The sequence below is a fragment of the Mobula hypostoma genome, chromosome X2 (assembly GCF_963921235.1).
Source record: "Mobula hypostoma chromosome X2, sMobHyp1.1, whole genome shotgun sequence".
Lineage (NCBI taxonomy): Eukaryota > Metazoa > Chordata > Chondrichthyes > Myliobatiformes > Myliobatidae > Mobula > Mobula hypostoma.
The window spans coordinates 7,895,173-7,913,333 of record NC_086129.1 but is presented as its reverse complement, the minus strand read 5'-3'; the positions used below and the strand labels follow the sequence as shown (position 1 = coordinate 7,913,333).

The 18,161-nt window shown below is 40.1% G+C and overlaps 1 protein-coding gene across 3 annotated transcripts in view; it reads left to right on the top strand.

The window, feature by feature from the left end:
• Positions 1-1,163: 1,163 nt before the first annotated feature.
• LOC134340845 (cytotoxic and regulatory T-cell molecule) overlaps positions 1,164-18,161 on the top strand; it is a 39,880-nt gene continuing 22,882 nt past the window's right edge. For 2 of the 3 annotated variants that reach the window (XM_063038408.1, XM_063038410.1), the window contains exons 1-6: positions 1,164-1,255; positions 8,920-9,066; positions 9,463-9,615; positions 9,753-9,884; positions 13,163-13,324; positions 13,575-13,619. In XM_063038408.1, coding sequence (XP_062894478.1) covers positions 1,207-1,255; positions 8,920-9,066; positions 9,463-9,615; positions 9,753-9,884; positions 13,163-13,324; positions 13,575-13,619 — 688 coding nt within the window. In that variant the 5' untranslated portion in view covers positions 1,164-1,206. Of the gene's footprint in view, positions 1,256-6,737; positions 6,839-8,919; positions 9,067-9,462; positions 9,616-9,752; positions 9,885-13,162; positions 13,325-13,574; positions 13,620-18,161 lie in introns of those variants that run through there. The other variant, XM_063038409.1, reaches the window with a different exon arrangement.

Sequence of the window (18,161 nt, the reverse complement as noted above, 5' to 3'; positions counted from 1 at the left end):
AGGCTTTTTCCCATGGTTGAAATGGCTAACACGAGAGGGCACAGTTTTAAGGTGCTTGGAAGGAGATACAAGAGGGATGGCAGAGGTAAGTTTTTCATGCAGAGTGGTGTGTGAATGGAATATACTGCCAGCAATGGTGGTAGAGGCAGATACAATGGGATCTTTTAAGGGACTCTTAGATAGGTACATGGAGCTTCAAAAAACAGAGGGCTATGCGATAGGGTAATTCTAGACAGTTTCTAGAGTAGGTTACATGGTCACAACATTGTGGGCTGCAGGTCCTGTAATGTGTTGTAGAAGTTCTATGTTTCCATGTAAGACATCTTTAGATTTGATATTTTAAGTATAAAATCACAATGTTCCTATAAGGGTGGCCTGCTAGCATAGTGGTTAGCACAACACTCTACAGCACCAGTGACCCAGGTTCAATTCCCTCCACTGCCTGTAAAGAGAATGTATGTTCTCCCTGTGACTGTGTGTGTTTCCTCTGGGTGCTCTGGTTTCCTCCCAATGTCCAAAGATGTACCTGGTTGGTAAGTGAATTGGTCTTTGTAAATTAGGTGCGGATTAAATCGGGGGATTACTGGGAGCCGCAGCTTGAAGGGCCGAAAAGGACTATTCCACACTGTACCTCAATAAGTAAATAAATGAGCTGCCACAACTTCAGGGAACAAGCATTCTCCTGTGCGTGTTGGAGCAGGGAGATGGTAGGGCCGAGAAAGGACTATTCCACACTGTATCTCATAAATGAATAAATGAGCTGCCACGACTTCAGGGGACTAGCATTCTCCTGTGCTTGTTGGAGCAGGGAGATGCTAATGAGGGGTAAAGGAACATGCTGATTGTTTCATTAAAGCAAAAGGATGTTGAGAATATAGTTGAAATTGGTTATAACTTGCACCCAGTGTTTTTTACACTGAAAATGTTTTATGCTGTGATGCTTTCATGATCGTACTGAGTAACATGTGGAAAATTGCAGCCTTCTTTACTAACCCACTGGCAGTGAAAGGATCACATTCTTTTCAAAACAATGTACATTGAAAACATTGTAATGTGAATTCACTCCGTAGATTAAAACTAGGTGGAAGTTGTTTTACTACTTTTGGTGTTGTGACGTCATGGTAACTGACGTCCTGTTACTTTACTAAATACAGAAGCAGAAGGAGCTTACCCAGAGACATACGGTTTTGTTCATACAGGATTAGCATGGCTTTTCGCTCCATCCTATACTTTCTAGTCCTTGCAGCACTTCAAGGTAAATAAAAATCTTTACTAAACTTGGATGTAGAACTGTTTTAACTGTACTGTGAAACTACTGTGCAATTTGTCTAAAGCATGTGAATTATAGGTGTCTTTGGACTGACATCCTGTTTGTAGAGCTTTTACACGAAACTTTTTTAAATGAAACCATTTGAAATTCAATATTGGAAACTTCTGAGCTATAAGAATTCTCTACAGAAATACTATTTCTTATTATTTATATTTTACTAATTTTATATACATATAACTGTTAAATACAGTCAAACTATCTGAATGATACTGTTCATTGAGAAAATGTTTATAAGAGAAATGCAAAATGTATTGGTAAAATGATTCAAAAGCTAGAATGTTTTGTTAAACATTAATTGAACCAAATGTATTGGGAAGGCATACAGTTGAAACTTTGTAGGCAGTCTGTTGATTGAAGTCGACCATGTATGCTGCGTCCTTGCTGTCTATGCAAGCCAGGGCAGTACAGTATGGAGAGCAAGCTGTTGCCCATGCAGCAGGCTACCCCTCTCCACACAGCTGATGAATCCAAAGAAACAGCAGAGACCGATATAGTTTGGCACCAGCGGTGTCGCAGGAGTTGCCAGTCACCGTTGAACTCAACGTAGGATTCCAGCTCCAGATTTTTCCCTCGGGGTTTACTCCAAAAGCCTTCCCCATGAGCAGGTATAGCCACAATGCAGTGGAGGTTTGAGATCAGAGTTTTCCTTCTCCTAGATAAGCTGACAAGCCCCATCTACCCAAAGCAATGGGTGTTAAGGCACTAGTAACCTGCCCTTGCCCCTTCTCCCATCAGTAGAAATGGTTCTGCCAGGCTCAGTAGCTCAGCCACAGGTGAAGGCCAGAAACTGGCAGGTTGTCAGAGGCTATTTGAGGTGCAGGCCATTGGGAGCATTTAATAGATAGTGGGAGCCCCACGAACTCCCGCGGCTATAAAGAAACATGTTGAACATGCAGTTGATTTATTTATTTTTAGTATTATTCCTGCATGGATGTTGGCATGGCAACATCTGTTGCCCCTCCTGGATTGCCCAGAAACTCAGTCAGAGGACAAGGTCATTTCAGAGCAGATTCACATTATGGCCGGACCAGGTAAGATTCATAGGTTTTCCCCCGTAGGGTAAATGAATCAATCTGGGTCTTTACAACGATTCTTCAGTTCAAAGAGCACCATTACCAATCCTGCAGTCCTGATGAAGGGTCTCAGCTGAAACATCAACTGTTTATTCATTTCCAGCCTGACCTGCTGATTTCCTGTGTGTTGCTCTGGATCTCCAGCCTCTGCAGAATCTCTCATGTTTACCATTACCAATAATAACTTTTTAAATCTTTATAGCACTTCAAAGTAAAGTCAAAAACTTTGAAAATTAAAAAAACACAAATGCTGAAAATCTAAACTAGAATTCTGTGAATAGTCAGCAGATCAGAAAACAACTATGGAGAGAAACAAAATTAATGCTTCATGTTGAAGATCTGATTAAAATAATTCAACCTGGAACATTAACGTTCTCTTTTCATTATTGCTGATTAACCTGCTGAGGGTGTCTCTGTTTAAATGAAAACCTTTATCTGGCTTCTCAGAAGCAAATTTGCAAAAATTATATGTTCAGATCTGCAGATGTTTTGCTGAGGTCAGAATTCAGACCATTAATCTAGGTTTCTGATTTATCGGTTTAGTAATATACCCACTGTACTAGTATCGTCATGTGAGTCTTAGCAACTCAGAGGATGTTCTGACTGGTGTGTAAGGACCGAATAGTCAGCTGCAGTTCAAGTTTACAACTGCAATTTCCCCTATTACCACCTGTACAGAATGAGACCAGGATGAAATTCAATGACCATCATGCTCTGTAGAAAAATGGCATTCACATCTCAGTGACCTTCCCAAACCAATCCGCTGCTTGGGGAAATGGTCACAAAGATGAATGTGTTTCATAAATGGACAGCCCTAATGTTGGTCAGGGATGTTGCATCGTAGTAATGAATACACAGGTCAGTACACAACCCCAGGGCAGTATGATATGGAGAGCAAGCTGTTGCCCATGCAGCAGGCTCCCCCTCTCCACACAGCTGATGAACCCAAAGGAATGGCAGAGACCGATACACTTTGGTACCAGTGGCATTGCAGGAGTTGCCAGTCAGTGTTGAACTTAATGTAGGATCACCTTAGGGACTCCAGCTCCAGAATCTGCCCTGCGGGTTTACTCCTGAAGCCTCCCCCTTAAGTGGGTATAACCACAAGACAGAGGAGGCCTGAGATCAGAGTTTTCCTTCTCCTAGATGAGCAGCCAACTGTCTGAAGCGATTGGTTTTAAGGCACAAGTAACCCATCTTTGCTCTTCTCCAGTCAGTCAAAACACAGACGAAGGACAAGAGCTAGACCAGGTGTAGGCAACCTACGACCCACAGGCCAGATCTGGCCCGTGAAGGTATTTTGACTGGCCCGCGAGCAAATATTGGGAAACTATGCTTATCCGGCCAGTGAGTGATTTTTCCTTATTCTGAGTGTTTTGCACTACCACACTGATGGACATGCATGGCATCTTGTTACACTGGCCCCAGGTTCTGTTTTGTTCCAAACCAATCACTGGTCATGTACGAATGACGGGAAGGCAGACTACCTTATTAATATGTATTAGATACACTCCATGCATGCGCAGGTTTTCAGATGGGATCGTTCAAATTTGTAAACAGAAACAGCGTCACTGTGTTTTAACAAGAAATCCACGCTAAATATCCAGATATTTACACGTGCTATGATACTTGTTGAATAACTCGCGTTTTGAAATAAAATTGAAGAAAAAAATTCCAATGGCAATGAATGCAAAACACAGGAAGGTAGACACTGAGTGCCGAAATTTCCAAGACACTTGGACACTCGATTACTTCTTCATTGAGCAAGCTGGGAAACCAGTTTGTCTCATTTGCCTGGAAAATGTTGCTGTGAAGAGGTGGCAAATATCAGGCGACATTACGAGACCCGCCATAGTGGAAATTTTAACAAGTTTACTGGGCAAGCAAGGAAAGATGGAGCAAATGAAAACAAACGTCCTTTTTTTCCCAAGAAAAGCAGTGAAAATGAAGGAAATACCTGTGCCAGCTACGAAGTCTCAAAACGTATTGCAGAAAAGATAAAGCCTTTTACAGATGGAGAGTTTGTGAAGTCTGGATAATGTCTTGCTCTTGGCATCAACAAGTCTGACACCCAATATTGAGAAGCTTTCAAGCAACAAACAGCATCAAGTTTCACAATGATTTATCGACTGTTTGCATTAAAATGTTCTTTTTTATTACACTTAATTTACCACCATTGACTGCATCATGTTCATACGTTTTATGTTTAAGGATTCTTTGTGTCCTTTTAATAGATTCAAAAGATGCCTTGATTGAAATAAATTGCAACTAAACTGAGTTCTTTGATTACTAATTGGCATCCTTGGTTAAACACAAATGATTTTCTAGCATGCGTTATTCATTAATTTGAGGCAAAACATAACTAGATGTATTTAAATAGATAATTCCCATATTTCAAGTTTTTATGGCATTTATCTAGCCCACCATCCGCTCATTAGTATGCAATACAGCCCACAGGGGCAAAAAGGTTGCCGACCCCTGAACTAGACAATCAGGGGCTATCTGAGATGCACACTGTTGGGAGCTCATCTCCACTGCCCACATCCCCCCGCCCCGGCTGTGAGACTGGCATAAGAGAGCATTGTTTTTAACCAGACTGATAATTTTTCTGTGAGGCATTTTTTAAAAATAAAAACAAATTTTATTTGTCTTCAGTGAAGGGGATTTATCTGTATATAGAAACAATATGCTGTAACACTGCAGCAAGATAAGGGAATTAGAGAATATCGTTGACTTTACAATGGTTTTCAAATTGCAGCAGCCAATTTCACCTTCCTTTAATGTGTCTTTTAAAAGTATAGCAAAGATTATCTATTTTGCAAATCCTGTACTGAGCAGGATCTTCAATGTTTCAGACTTGTATCCAGAAAGACATTTTCCTTACTCAGTCTTTCACCTAGCCATGCCACAGAAGCAGTATACAGTTCAGTCGATGTAGAATCACCTAGCCATGCCACTGAGATTAAACTGATAAAACATACTTCACCCCAGACTACACTAAAGTGTACCCCTGCCTAATGGGGGTCAAAAATAATGACAGTGTGACTTTTCTATTGCCCATGGTGGGTTAAGACTGTAAAAGACATGTTGAGGTGAGTTTAACAGGTGTCATTCATTCATTAGCATAGCTAACGTTATTTAAACTAGCTGGCTAGCTGCTAAGGAGCTACTCTATTGAAGACATCCCATCTCTCCTGGAAGTTCCGGGAGTCTCCCGCAGATTGATGGTGCTACCTCCCTGGAATGAGATTTTGCAGGGTGGGATGTCTGTAATAGGACCATGGAAGACACAGAGGGGTAGGAAGGAGAACTGTTTCTGAAGTTAAAATGTACTTTCAAATTACATTGTATTTATGTAGTTCTGAAATACTAAAGAGAGAGTTTAAGGAGCAAAATAAATGGTAGTCTATAAGTGCAAAATAGACTGGCTGGAGAACAAGCAACAAATATCCATTTTACCATGCTGGGCCCTTCATTCAGGTACTAGATGATGTAGTCAAACTCAACACCATAAAATGCAGGAGATATTGCACAGATTTTTACTAGGCCACACTTACCTAAGTATTTACTTTCCATTACTTAGGTAGAGATTTATCTTGAGGAAAACAAATGTAAATTGTTTGAGAACTATTTATTGCATTATCAGATTTCAAGCTTTTACTATAAATGATAAGGGGAATTAACAGAGCTCTAAATTCTCCTACCTGATTTATACAGTAGGCCGAAATAATTTAAAACACTTGTAAGAAAGATCAACAAGTTCAGATTTTCCTCTCCTCTTCTTCTGGCTTGGATTAAGTCAAGGGTTTATTATGTTAAGGGTTTATTTCGTTGGCAGGAGGACATCAATTGTTTATTCTAACCAAGGAAGATAGACTTAAATGTCAAGTTGTTGAAAGAACTTCTCCAGCAGCTATTAAAAGTATTTGAAAAAAGTCACTTCAATCAGCTTAAGCATGTTTTTGGAGATTTCCTCTTCAAAATTATGAAAATATGGAATATTATGGTCTTGAGATGGAATCAACAAAAATAATTCTTTACATCATTGGAATAATATTTGTCCTTGTATCTGTTCATGACAAATGTATTTATTATTATTATAGGTTGAATGGATTTTTCACACCTTCTGTGTCACATGAACATCATCAGTTATGGCTTTTTTTGTTTAGAACAACGTCAAACATAAAAAGATGAAAATGCTTGCTTTGGCTCATTCCACTGACCAGGTTGTCTCTCTAAGAGCAAGTATAGCATTTGAAATTGGAATTGGGATTGGTTTACTATTGTCACATGTACCGAGGTACTGCGAAGAGCTTGTCTTGCATACTCTTCATACAGGTCAAATCATTACACGGCGCATTGAGCTGGTACAAGGAAAGACAATAAGAGAATGCAGAACAAAGTGCAACACCTACAGACAGAAAATGCAGTGCAGGTAAATAAGATCATAACTAGGTAGATTTTATCATACCAGGAAACCATTCAATAGTCTTATCATTTTTCATTCAGAAGTGCATTTCATAGGGGCATTTTCTTAAATAATTCAGGAAACCAACAATGTCTCTTAATAAACTAGGTATAGGCAGTGAGGAATAGAGTGCATTCCTTGGAACGTCCCTTGTAGTGAACTGATATTACGACTGAGCACCAGCTGAATGCATAATTCGAGTTAATTTTAACAAAGGCTTCACTGTTGCACTGTGAAGCTACTGTAGTACTTGTGGTTTACTTGGTGTCATCTATATGCTCCATTTGTCTGAGACATTTAGCCAACAGTGAATCATCATTCACATCTTTAGAGTAGAAATGTGAACAACATAAGATTAAAGGTGACATAGGTTCACTTAGACAAACATGTAAAGAATTTTCCATCAGGGGCTTTTTAATGAATCATGCCCTCTTGTAGATTTCTTCACACCAGAAAGACCACTGCGGTCACAGAGACTGGTGAGTGGGGTAGGCAAAGGAAGCACACAATACAGCATCCTTTTTTTCAGAAAATGTCAAAGCATTGAATGTAACATTTCTTCCTCCATGCCTCTTTAAGGTTCCACTATCTGAGGGGGTTGGTCACAACTTGCACACTGGTCACATTAAAATCTTTCCACACATGATTTACATCTAACACTCAGGCGACTATAAAAACCTCTCTCAATTTTCATTTCCTCTCACCAGATTGCAAAATCTGTACTTTGTCAAAATGGAACTTCTGCAATTTTCTGTGAATTTGTTTCTCCATATAGACTTGGGAAAGCCCAAATTGTGAATTCCCAAGTAACAGTTGGAGAAACCTGACTCTTCTTGCACTATTTGTAGATATAAACCATACCAATGGACACAATGCCATTCAAAAAGATGGTTGATCTTGGGCCTCAAGCTCAATCCCCAAGTCTTCCAATTCCTTTAATTTCCAAAAATATACGCCAAAACTGAGGATCCAAAGTCCTAGAAGGTAATTAATTCCAAAGTTTTTCAATTGTCTTCATCAAAGAATTTCACCTTGTCTCAGTTCTAAATGACAAACATATAATGCAAAGGCTACACCTGTGAGCTCCAGACTCTACAGCGAGATGAAACAGCTTCTCAGAGAATGATATGTTGAACTATAAGCTCTCTCATAACTTGCATAAGTTTGTCAAGGATATTGAAACATTGAGAAAGGATGCAACTGCATTTTGTCTTGGATTTACGCAGTCAAAGATATTAAAATATTACCAATTGGTCAATATGTGACGGTTGTGGAACTGCATATAGCAAAAATGAATAGTTTTAGAGAATATTTTGATGTATTTTGGAAAAAAAACAAACTTTTAGAAAAAAACACATTTAGCAATAGGGTGGAGCAGATTTCAGAACATTTGGAGTTACCCTAATGACAGAGTATCTTCAGTAACACCAACAATAAGTCATTGGAAACTGCTAAGTGACCAAAACTCACTATGACAAATAACAAATCAATATAGAACTACCTCAGTTCTGCAAGGAATGACATGGTGAGGCAATTCTACAATGAATGGCTAACTTTGATGCACAGAGAGGAATCCATAATAATATACGAGCAACAAAGGGAAATTCTCGTGAACCTTGGTAACGACTATACTAAATACAGAGGATAGATGAATAACAGGTCCAATAAAGTCTTTTCTCAGAATTGAAGGACATATAAAAGTTGTCTTGTTTGGCAACTGTAGCTTTGGAGTATTCAGTTAGTAACATGGATTGTGGATTAGTTAGGAAGTCCTAAGTTCAACCTAAGATCTGGATGGACTATGGCTTCCAACAGCTTCTTAGCAGGATGGAACAATACAAAGGCCAATATGTCACTTTCTCCGTAGAGAATATACTACCTCATATATCAAAATTTGTTTCACCAAAAGTCACGCATTATCTCAGAACATGTACAATATCAAAGGAGGAAGAAGCTGAATATTAACAATCAAATCATGTACATTGTGATACATGCAGCTGAATTTTGCTGGTTTAACATGTTTGCACGCTTTTCTTCCATATTTCCAGCAAGCACTTACAGCCTGAAGTTGGAGAATATCACAGTCCTTGAGGGAAATCCAGCAGTTCTCAATTGTACAATGAATAAAAGTGAAGGCTCATTTATTGAGTGGAAAAATCCAAAGCAGCAAGTTCTGTACTTTAACAACATCAAAGGTGAGCACAAACACTGCAGTCAATATAAAACTCTACATTCACCAGATCTTCCAGTGTTCATTTCAATCAGTTACTGTCTTGCTCCATACGTGTGTGTGTGTGTGTGTGTGGGGGGGGGGTGTTGGGGAGGGGGAGGTGAGCCAGGAACAGAGGCAGAGAAAAGAAAAATCAAACCAATATTATTCTGTTAGAATAAAAAACTTCTACCATCTTGAAAGGTTTAAGTTGCATATTTAATTGGAAGCATGTCATTGGAAGAATGTCATATCATTCTTATTATCATTTAACAAGCCGCTATAAGACTCATAAGACATAGGTGCCAATTATTCTGCTTCACCATTCAATCATGGGAATATGTTATAAAGATAATAATTAAGAAATTTCTTTTTCCAACAGCACTAAGGGATAACAGATACAAACTAGTTAATTTTTCAAGCTCACAGTTAATCATCACGCTACTCAAAACCACAGTGGACGATGACGGTGTATATAGCTGCTTGTATTATGATCACAAAATAGTAACAAAGCAAGTGAAGCTGACTGTTTTAGGTATGTATGCTGGTGAGATAAAACGTGACTACATACTTAATCATTGGTTGGAGGGATTAAACTCCATGCATTTATTTTTGTATATATCATGTTGTGTGACATTTAATTTGCATGGAAACATTTTCATATCTTCTCAGCTCCACCATTAACCCCCATTCTGAACATCACTAAGCAATCACCAAAGAGGAAGGTGATCAGTTGTATCACCACTGGAAGCAAGCCAAAGCCTGAAATAACATGGCTCCTGAACAACAGACTGGAGTTGCACGGTAAGAAATGTTTAAGCAATTAGAATTTGAATCCCTTTGTGATATGCAGTTGTTTTGCATATTTACATTAATTCTAACATCTTTGCAGTAGAAATGTAGAAGGTAGATTCCATCACAACATAATATCATGACTTTCTGTGGGCTGAAATCAGCAAGAGATCTCGTTCATTGGTGATGCAGTGCTTTGTTTAAAAAGAGCTTTCTGTGGGCTGAAATCTGTGCAGGAGCCAATAAAAAGAAAGGAGGTGTAAGCAGAGTGGCCAGTGTTAGAGTGGTCTGGCTTTGGCTCGACAGCAAGGACAGCTAGAGGTTCTAAATAAGTAAGTTTCTTTTTCTGTGAGTATATAGCTAGTGCGCTGAGAATGGGTCTGGAGGTAATGTTATTTGTGTGAGACCTCCAGTCTCCGTGACAACTACATCTGCACAAAGTGCATCAAGCTACAACTCCTTCAAGACCGTGTTCAGGAATTGAAGCTGCAGCTGGATGAACTTCAGCTTATTCGGGAAAATGAGGAGGGGATAGATAGGAGCTACAGGGAGGTAGCCACCCCCAAGTTGTAGGACCATCAGGAGAGGGAGAGGGACTAGACAGTCAGAGTTCCCCTCTGGCCATTCTCCTCAATAATAAGTATACCGCTTCGTACACTGTTGCGGGGGGGGGGGGTGGGGAGGAGGTGCGGGGTGACCTACCAGGGGAAGCCGCAGCGACCAGGTGTCTGGCATTAAGTCTGGTTCTGCGGCTCATACAGGAATTGGGGAGAAGAGGAGCGCAGTGGTGAAAGCAGATTCCCATAATTAGAGGAACACAAGATTCTGTGAACATATTAAAGAATCCCGATGGTATGTTGCCTCACCTATGCCAGGGTCAGGGATGTCTCAGAACAGGTCAACAGCATTCTAAAGGGGGAGGATGAACTGCAAGAAGTTGTGACACATATTGCTACCAACGACATAGGTAGGAGAAGGGAGGAGGTCCTGAAGAGAGAATTTAGGGAATTAGGCAGAAAACTGAAAAGTAGGACCTCCGAAGGTGGTAATCTCTGGATCACTGCCTGTGGCATGTGCCAGTGAGGGTAAGAATAGGATGATTTGACAGATGAATGTGTGGGTGAGGTATTGGTGCAGGGAGCAAGTATTCAGATCTATGGATCATTGGGATCTCTTCTGGGGAAGGTATGACCTGTACAAAAGGAATGGGTTACACCTGAGCCCGAGCGGCACCAATATCCTTGCGGGCAGATTTGTTGGGGAGGGTTTAAACTAATTTGGCAGGGGGGTGGGGACCAGAGCGATAGAGCTGAGGATGAGGCAGTTCATGTATTGAATTGAATTGACTTTATTTCTTACATCCTTCACATACGTGAGGAGTAAAAATCTTTATGTTACGTCTCCAAATAAATGTGCAATGTGCAATCAGAGTAATTTATAATAATTTATAATAAATAGAACAGTCAATGTAATATAGAGTACACTCAAGTCAGCGTGAGTTCATCAGTGTGATGACCTGGTGGAAGAAGCTGTCCCAGAGCCAAGAAACAGCTGGAAACAGAGTGTCATGAGGCTGTGAGGAAGAACAGGCAGTTAGTTGATAGGGCAAAATTGCAGTCAATGGGATGTTAAAGTCTATCAGGGCTGAAATTGTAAAGGGTGGTGAATACAGGACATACAGTGTTATATTTGAATGCAAGCAGTATATGGAATAAGATAAATGACCTTGTGGTGCAGTTAGAGAATAGCAGGTATGATGTTGAGGGCATCCCTGAGTTGTGGCTGAGAGATCGTAGTGGGAGCTTAACGCTCAAGGATACACATTGTATCAGAAGGACAAGTAGGTAGGCAGAGAACACAGGGTAGCTCTATTGATAAAAAAAATGAAATCAAAGGCTTAGAAAGAGGTGACAGAGGATCAGAAGATGTAGTATCCTTGTGGATAGAGTTAAGAAACTGCAAAGGTAAAAAGACCCTGATGGGATATAGGCCTCCCAACAGTAGCCAGAATGTGGGCTATAAATTATAATGGGAGACAGCAAAGACATGTAAAAAGGGCAATGTTACAATAATCGTGGTGGATTTCAATATGCAGGTAGTTGAGGAAAATCTGACTGGTGCTGAATACCAGAGAGGGAATTTGTAGAATACCTATTAGATGGCTATTTCGAACAGTTTGTGGTTGAGCCCACTGAGGGAACAGCATTCTGGATTGGGTGCAATCTAACGATCCAAATATGATTAGGAAGCTTAAGGTAAAGGAACCCTGGAGGCAGTAATCATAATATAATTCACCCTACAGACTGAAAGATAAAATCAAAAGTATTGATGCAAAGGTAATTACAGAGGCATGAGAGAGGAGCTGGCCAAAGCAGATTGGAAGGCGGCACTAACAGGGATGGCAGTGGAACAGTAATGGCTGTTGCTTATGTGAGCAATTGGGAAGACACAGGAAAGGTATATCCCAAAGATGAAGAAGTATTCTTAAAGGAGGACAAGGCAACTGAGGCTCCCAAGGGAAATCCAAGACAGCATAACACCAAAAAGGAAGGCATATAATATGTAGCAAAAAGTGGTGGAAAGGTAGAGAATTGGGAAGCTTTTAAAACCCAACTGTAGGCAACTAAAAAAGCCGTAAAGAGAGAAAAGATGAGATATGAAGGTAAGCTAGGCAATAATACAAAAGAGGATACAAAAGGTTTTTTTCAGATATATAAGGAGTAAAAGAGAGACAAGAGTGGGCATCAGATCACTGGAAAATGATGGTGGAGAGGTAGCAATGAGAAACAAAGAATTGCAGACAAACTTACCAATTATTTTGCATCAGTCTTCACTGTGATAGACACTAGCCAAAAATGTGAGAGGGTCAGGGGGAAGAAGTAAATGTCATTGTTATAACTAAGGAGAAGGTGCTTGGGAAGCTGAAAAGCCAAAAGGTAGATAAGTCACCTGGACCAAATGGACTACACCCCTGAATTCTGAAAAGGGTGGCTGAAGAGATTGTGGAGGCACAAGTAGTGATCTTTCAAGAATCATTAGATCCTGAATTGGTTCCTGAGGACTGGAAAGTTGCGAATGTCACTCCACTCTTTAAGAAGGGAGGGAAGCAGAAGAAAGGAAACTATAGGCCAGTGAGCCTGACTTTAGTGGCTGGAGGTGTTGTAGTATCCAACACAAGGGTTGGTAATGAACAGTTTCATATTGGTTAACTTCATTTCAGTATGGAAACATCTTATTGCTCTCTTCTTTTACTAAAACTTATCTAACAACTCTCCTCTTTGAAAACACAGGACGTACAAAATATAAACCAGAAAATAAGGGTGCAAAGTTTACAACAATCAGTACATTGAAAATCAAATCTCATGAGAAGAATTTCAGAATTGACTGTGTGGTTCGACATGAAGCATTAATGAACAGAACCCTTAAAGCAACATTCAGATTTAATAACAACTGTAAGTAAATTTTCATCATCATAAATGAACAGAAATCTTAAAGCAACATTCAGATTCAATAATAATTATAAATAAATTTTCATCATCATAAATGCTTAAGCAGTTTGACAGAGAGATATGTTTTCAAGCGTTAGAGATCTACAATGAATACAAGCAGTAGCTGTCAATTATTTACTAAATATCAAATAAGGTTTAATAACTTTGATTTAAATTTTATTGTGCAAATCATTCCCATTTTTGTTTGCAACAGACAATTTCATTGGACCAACTGAATTGTACACAGAAACTGCAAATGGTGAGTTCCGATTTCAATCTCAGTTCTTTTTCCACTGGAACTAATCCATCCATCTTGGCAACAGTCCAAAGGTACATAACTGTGCATCCTGTTCAAAGTGCAGAGCCCACACTGAGCCTCAAAGACAGAGACTACCAGAGAGATGCAAGGAATACTTCAAGGCAATCTACTACCCTTCATGTTGAAAGATCTTATGCAAACTTTGCAAAAACTCCACACATTCAATTTGGCCCCTTAAAGACCAAAGTGGACCTCTCTGTATGGAACCACAGGAGATGGGAGGGGTTCTCAAAGAATATTACTTCTCTGTAGGAGGAAGACAATGAAGATTTTGGAACCTGAGAAAGTTGATGGAGGTGCCTTGGGGATAGTCTACATTACAGTAGAGGAGGTTCTGAATGTCTTAAAATTTGTGAAGGTAGACAAATCTCCAGCACCTGAGCAGGTATATCCAAAGATACTGTAGAGAAATTGTTGTGGGAGTGCATAAGACCATAGACCATAAGACAAAGGAGCTGAATTAAGCTATTCAGCCCATCGAGTCTGCTCTGCTATTCCATCATGCTGATTTATGATCCCTCTCAACCACCATTCTCCTGTATTCTCCCCATAGCCGTTGACACCCTTACCTTTCAAGGTCCTATCAACCTCTTCTTTAAATATATCCAAGGACTTGGCCTTCACAGCTGTTGGTGACAATGAATTCCACAGAATCATCACACTCTGGCTTATGAAATTCTTCCTCATCTCTGTTCTGAAGGGATGTCCTTCTATTTATGGCTGTGTCCTCTGGTCCTCAATTTCTCCTCTCCAGGACACAATCCTGGCTGAGAAAACTACAAGTCTGGAGGCTAGTCCCGGGCCATTATTTAAGAATATCCGTAAAGAAGAGACTGGGAACTACAGTGCAGTGAGCCGAACATCTGTGGTAGGTAGTTTGCAAGAGGAGATTCTGAAAGATAGGAGGTGTACACATTTGGAAAGACAGTGGTTGCTGAGGGATTGTTGGCACAACTTTTTGGGTAGGCAGTTGACAGAGTCTACCTGGACTGAAATAAGGACATGGATAAGATTCCCCTATGGTAGGCTGCTACAGAAAGTTAGATCACATGCAAACCATGGAGAGTAACCCAACTGATAACAGAATTGTACTGACAATTTAAAGAAAAGCATGTCGTAGAATGTTGTAGAAAGATGAATGAGGATCAGACTTCCACTGTGAACAGTTGGACCCTGGGGAATATTGTAGAACAGTGATTGACAATCAGACTGTCACTGTGAACAGTCGGGCCTGGGGAATATTGTAGAAGAGTGAATGAGGATTAGACTTTCACTGTGAACAGTCGGGCCTGGGGAATATCTTCGAAGAACATTAGGATTGAAGAAAACATGGTTCCGTAAAGTGGTTTCACAGGTAGACAGTGTGATGCAGAAAGTTACTGGCATGCTGGTCTTCATCAGCAAGGCCATTGCATATCAAAAATCATCGGTAGGTCGAATTTGGAGTACTGTGTAATCACCCCGCAATAGCAAAGATGTCATTCAGCTACAGTGTATGCAGAGGATATTCAGTCCCTCGCTGTGTCTAAAGGGACTGAGTTATGCAGAAAAGTTGAGTAGACTGGAATTTTATTCTTTGGATCATAGCGGAAATCTAATAAAGATGTATAAACTCATGGGGGGTAGACAGAGTCAATGTGCACAGTCTTTTTCCAAGGACAGGGATGTATAAACTCAAGAGGGAGAGATAGTGTCAATGTACACAATGTTTTTCCCAGGTCAGGAGTGTATAAACTCATAGGGGGAGAGATTTGGTCAATGGACACAGTCTTTTTTCCAGATCAGGGATGTATAAACTCATGTGGGGAGAGATTGGGTCAATGGACACAGTCTTGGGTGAATACGTAGGGTCACAGACAGGGTTTGGAAATCAAGCTCTGGAGAGCATTATTTTAAAGTGAGAGGGGAGAGATGTAATAGCGGCATATGGAATGGCTGCCAGATGAAGTTGTTGAGGCTGTATATTTTCAACATTTAAAAAGCACTTGGTCAGGTACATAGATAGGAAAGGCTTAGCAGAATGTACAGAAAATGGGACTAGTTTTGATGAGAATCTTGTTCAGCATGATGTGTGAGCCAAAGGGCCTGTTTCCCCCTGAGTTTTGGAGACTGAATCAGTGAACATTTTCAAAGCCAGTTTGATGTTTTGAACTAGATTATAATGGGGACCAGACAGGAATGTTTAAATGACATCATAGCATTACTAAATGACAGAGCAGACTTTCAAGGCCATGTGACTCATCTTCTGTATTAGGTTTCTTTCCTATGTCTACATTGCTCCACCTACTGGCTAAGCATAAGCTAACAAATCTACAGAAAGAGTAAACCTGGATTAGTACCTGTGTATTAATGGCTTCAAGTTTTTAAAAAACTCAACTTTATATCTTTTATCCAGAATCTTGTGTTCTGCCTATTGATTAATGAGTTACAGATCATCCATGAAAAGCGTATGCCTTCAGTCACTGACAAAAGCTATGTAATCTCCTCGTAACCTTTGTTGCCTTCATCTGCTTTTTCTTTGTCTTCCCATTTACTACCTCTTCAGCATCATCTTCCAGCAGTCCAAACCTACTCTCACCTCTCTTTTACTCTTTATATATCTGAAAAAACTTTAGGTATCCTCTTTTATTGGATATCTTATATTTATTTTTCATCTTTTATTGGATAGCTTATATTCATTTTTTATCTTTTCTCTCCTTATGGTTTTTCATGGCTTTCTGTTGGTTCTTAATTCTCTAACTTCTTACTAATTTTTGCTATATTGTATGCACTCGTTTGCTTTTACGGTGCCTTTGTCTTCTGTTGTCTGCCACCTTGCTTCATCCTCCCTTTAGAATACTGCTTTATCTTTGGATTGTATCCATCCGGTGCCTTCAGAATTGCCCCCAGAAACTCCAACCATTGCTGTTCTGCTGTCATCCCTGCAAATGTCCCCTTCCAATCAACTTTGGCCAGCTCCTCTCTCATGCCTCCATAATTCCCTTTACTCCACTTTAATACTGGATTTTATCCTCTACCTGATAGGTCTTCCCTCTCAGCGGTAATCAAAGCAGTATACTTGTTATTGAGGGTAATAGGCATAGGGAAACCCTGCACTGACTGCTTACTCCCTTTGCGTCACCCATTTACTATCTGAAGCCTGTACTCTGGTCTTACCACCTTGATAGAAGTCTCAGCTATGAGGCTTTCAGCTCCCGAATGGTCCAGTTTACATCCAGCTCCTGCTCAAGTCTCTTGACCTTGTCAGTCAGGAACTGAAGTTGTGTGCACTTTTTGCAGACGTAGTAATCAAGGAAACTGTTAGGTACCCTGAAATACCACATCTCACAGGAGCAGCATTCCACTGTCTGAACTACCATCATGCACACACTTGTTATACCTCTAACTTCTCAATATTAAGTTCTAGCATGCACCTGTTCTCTACCAAGTTTGTTGAGCCAAAGCCTGACCACTCTAACACTGGCCCATTCCAACAATAAGCGCTTCCACAATGGCCACTCCACTTACACAGTGCTGTGTTTTATTAGCCCTTACTAAATTGCTATTAACCCAGGAAATCTCCTGCTCTGCAGACAAGTCCCAAAAGGCACTACTCACTTGTTAAAACTGACATGTAAAGTCCACAAGGAACTACTTGGTCCATGATCTCCCGATCTGCTGCGTGCTCACTATTTTTCATTACCATGCAATTGAAAATTACAACATTAAATATGGTTGATTATATAAAATGATGCTGGTTTATAAGGTTTGGCAATAATCCTGAGAGCGTAAGCCACACTTATTAACAAGCAATTGATTTCATGACAAACGTCATACCCAAAATAATAAATTTGTAATATAAATCCTGACGTTGTCATATGTGACTGAGAATATGCCTGCCCTAGACACCAACAAGTTAGACACAATAGGAGCAGTACAGTTTGTTATAGACAGGAGGGAGAAACCCTGGGAATCCTCATCATTGACTCCATGAAATCCTATGTGGCGGTGTTAGGTATAAAAGTTGGAAAATCAAGTTACATCTATATAAAACTTTGGGTAGGCATCATTTGGAGTATTGGTTCAAATTCTGGTTTCCACATTACAGGCAGGATGTGGAGGCTTTGGAGAGGATGCAGATGATCACCAGGATGTTGACTGCATTGTTGGAGACCTGATGGAAACATATAAAATTATGAGGGGCATGGACAGGGTATTTTGTTAATTTTTTGCCCCCAAGGTTGAAATATCAAATACTGGAGGTAAAAGATGGAAAGTTTAAAGGAGATACACGAGGCAAGTTTTTTTTTAAAAAAAGGCACAGGGTGGTAGATGCCTGGAAAGTGCTGACAGGGGAAATGTGGAAACACATACGATGGCATATAAACAAGCAGGAAACGGAATTGATGCAGACCATATGCAGGAAGATGGGTGTAATTTTGATCGCCATCGTGGTTGGCACGAACACAATGCGTCAAAGGGCCTGTTCCTGTGCATACTGGT